The 1723-nt window shown below is 35.9% G+C and overlaps 1 protein-coding gene across 1 annotated transcript; it reads right to left on the reverse strand.

Moving 5' to 3' along the window:
* Positions 1–453: 453 nt before the first annotated feature.
* On the reverse strand, positions 454–1434 carry LOC150066385 (olfactory receptor 4K15-like). Its single transcript, XM_090352760.1, has one exon. The coding sequence runs from the start codon at positions 1432–1434 to the stop codon at positions 454–456; it is 981 nt and encodes a 326-aa protein (XP_090208886.1).
* Positions 1435–1723: the final 289 nt, after the last annotated feature.

Here is a 1723-nt window from a genome sequence, read left to right on the forward strand (position 1 = left end):
AAATACTCCAATCTGAATAACTTTTCAGTTTTCCATTTTACTGAACCATTAATTTCTAATAGCATCATTCCATGTATCAACTGTTACAAATAAAAGAATGAAATAAATTCATATGCATAGCATATCAAAACTGGTATATAATATTGTAAATGTAATGAATCCATTTTCTCTGTAGTATATGCAGTTTCACCTATTATTAATCCAAAGTCGGTATTTAAGCATCATGCTTTCAAGGAAAAGTGAGTAAATGGGGAGCATTTTGAAAAGACAAAATATACGCTTGGGAAATGAGAACAACTAAATTGCTGACATTTATTTTCTGATTTTTAATTACAATAACTAATTTAAATTCTAGCTACTCAGTGTTTCAATGCATCAAAATCATTTATGCTAAAATTAGAGTCATCACATTTAGAAATATCTAAAGATGAGACTAAAATGATAAAAAAAATTCTAACAGTTAATTTTGTTTCTAGAAAAAAGAACATTACTTAAAACTGCCAAAACCTGGCCAGGCTTCAGATATTGACTCTTTAGTTTTGACATAGCTGCTTTCATATCTTTGTTTCTTAGTGTGTAAATAACTGGGTTTAAAATGGGAGTAAATATGGTATAGAATACAGCAAGCACTTTATCAACTGAATAACCACTAAATGGCCACACATAAATGAAAATACACGGTCCAAAGAATAGTATGACCACGGTGATGTGAGCAGTCAGTGTGGAGCGGGCCTTGGCCATTCCAGCAGAAGAGCGATTCCGCACTGTGATGAGTATCACAGTGTAGGAGACAACCAAGAGGAGAAAGGAACTCAGAGAAAGAAAGCCACTGTCCGCAACTATTAGTAAGCTAATAACATAAGTATCTATGCATGCTAGCTTTGTCACGAGAGGGAGGTCACAGAAAAAGCTGTCAACCTGATTAGGACCACAAAAAGGCAAGTTGACAGTGAATGCCAGCTGGCTAGTAGTGTGGATGAAACCCACACACCACGGAACAATTACAAGCATAATACACACTCTGCGGCTCATGATTGTCATATAGTGGAGAGGCTTGCATATTGCAACATAGCGATCATAGGCCATGGATACAAGAATAACCATTTCACTACCTGCGAATTGATGAACACAGAAAATCTGGAGCAGGCAAGCTTCAAAAGAAATAGTCTTGCGCTCCACCAGAAAGTCAGCAATCATTTTGGGAGTAGCAAATGAGGCAACACATATATCTATGAAGGAGAGATTTGCAAGCAGAAAATACATGGGGGTATGAAGGCGGGAGTCTGAGGTTACAGTCAGGATGATGAGAAAGTTGCCCAGTAATATGGATAGGTAGAGTAGTGAGAATATGAGAAACAGAAAAGGCTGGAGTTCCTTGGAACTGGAAAGTCCCAGCAACACAAATTCTGTCACTCGGGAGTGATTAATTGACATTGCAAGCTTATTGCAGATTACCTGAGTAGGAAAGAGAGAGAGAGAGAGAGAGAGAGAGAGAGAGATCAATGAATTGAGAAATGTTTCAAGATCCAAGTTTTGTTAAGGAAATTTGATTAATATTTGTATTGTAGGTACTAAATTAGCAAATTTCTCTAAATTTTAACAGTATTTACCGTATGTTAGGAAACTTGATTATTACACAAATGTAGGCCATGAAATTGCAAACTTCTACAAATTTAGACAGCATCTAATAATCATAGCAAAATGAATAGTGCTAGATAAAATG

Source organism: Megascapheus bottae, chromosome 2 (assembly GCF_031878675.1).
Source record: "Megascapheus bottae isolate mThoBot1 chromosome 2, mThoBot2.hap1, whole genome shotgun sequence".
Lineage (NCBI taxonomy): Eukaryota > Metazoa > Chordata > Mammalia > Rodentia > Geomyidae > Megascapheus > Megascapheus bottae.

What these genes read in the sequence shown, in the direction of transcription:
- LOC150066385 (XM_090352760.1), bottom strand. Translation starts at nt 1,434, where the DNA reads ATGTCAATTAATCACTCCCGAGTGACAGAATTTGTGTTGCTGGGACTT.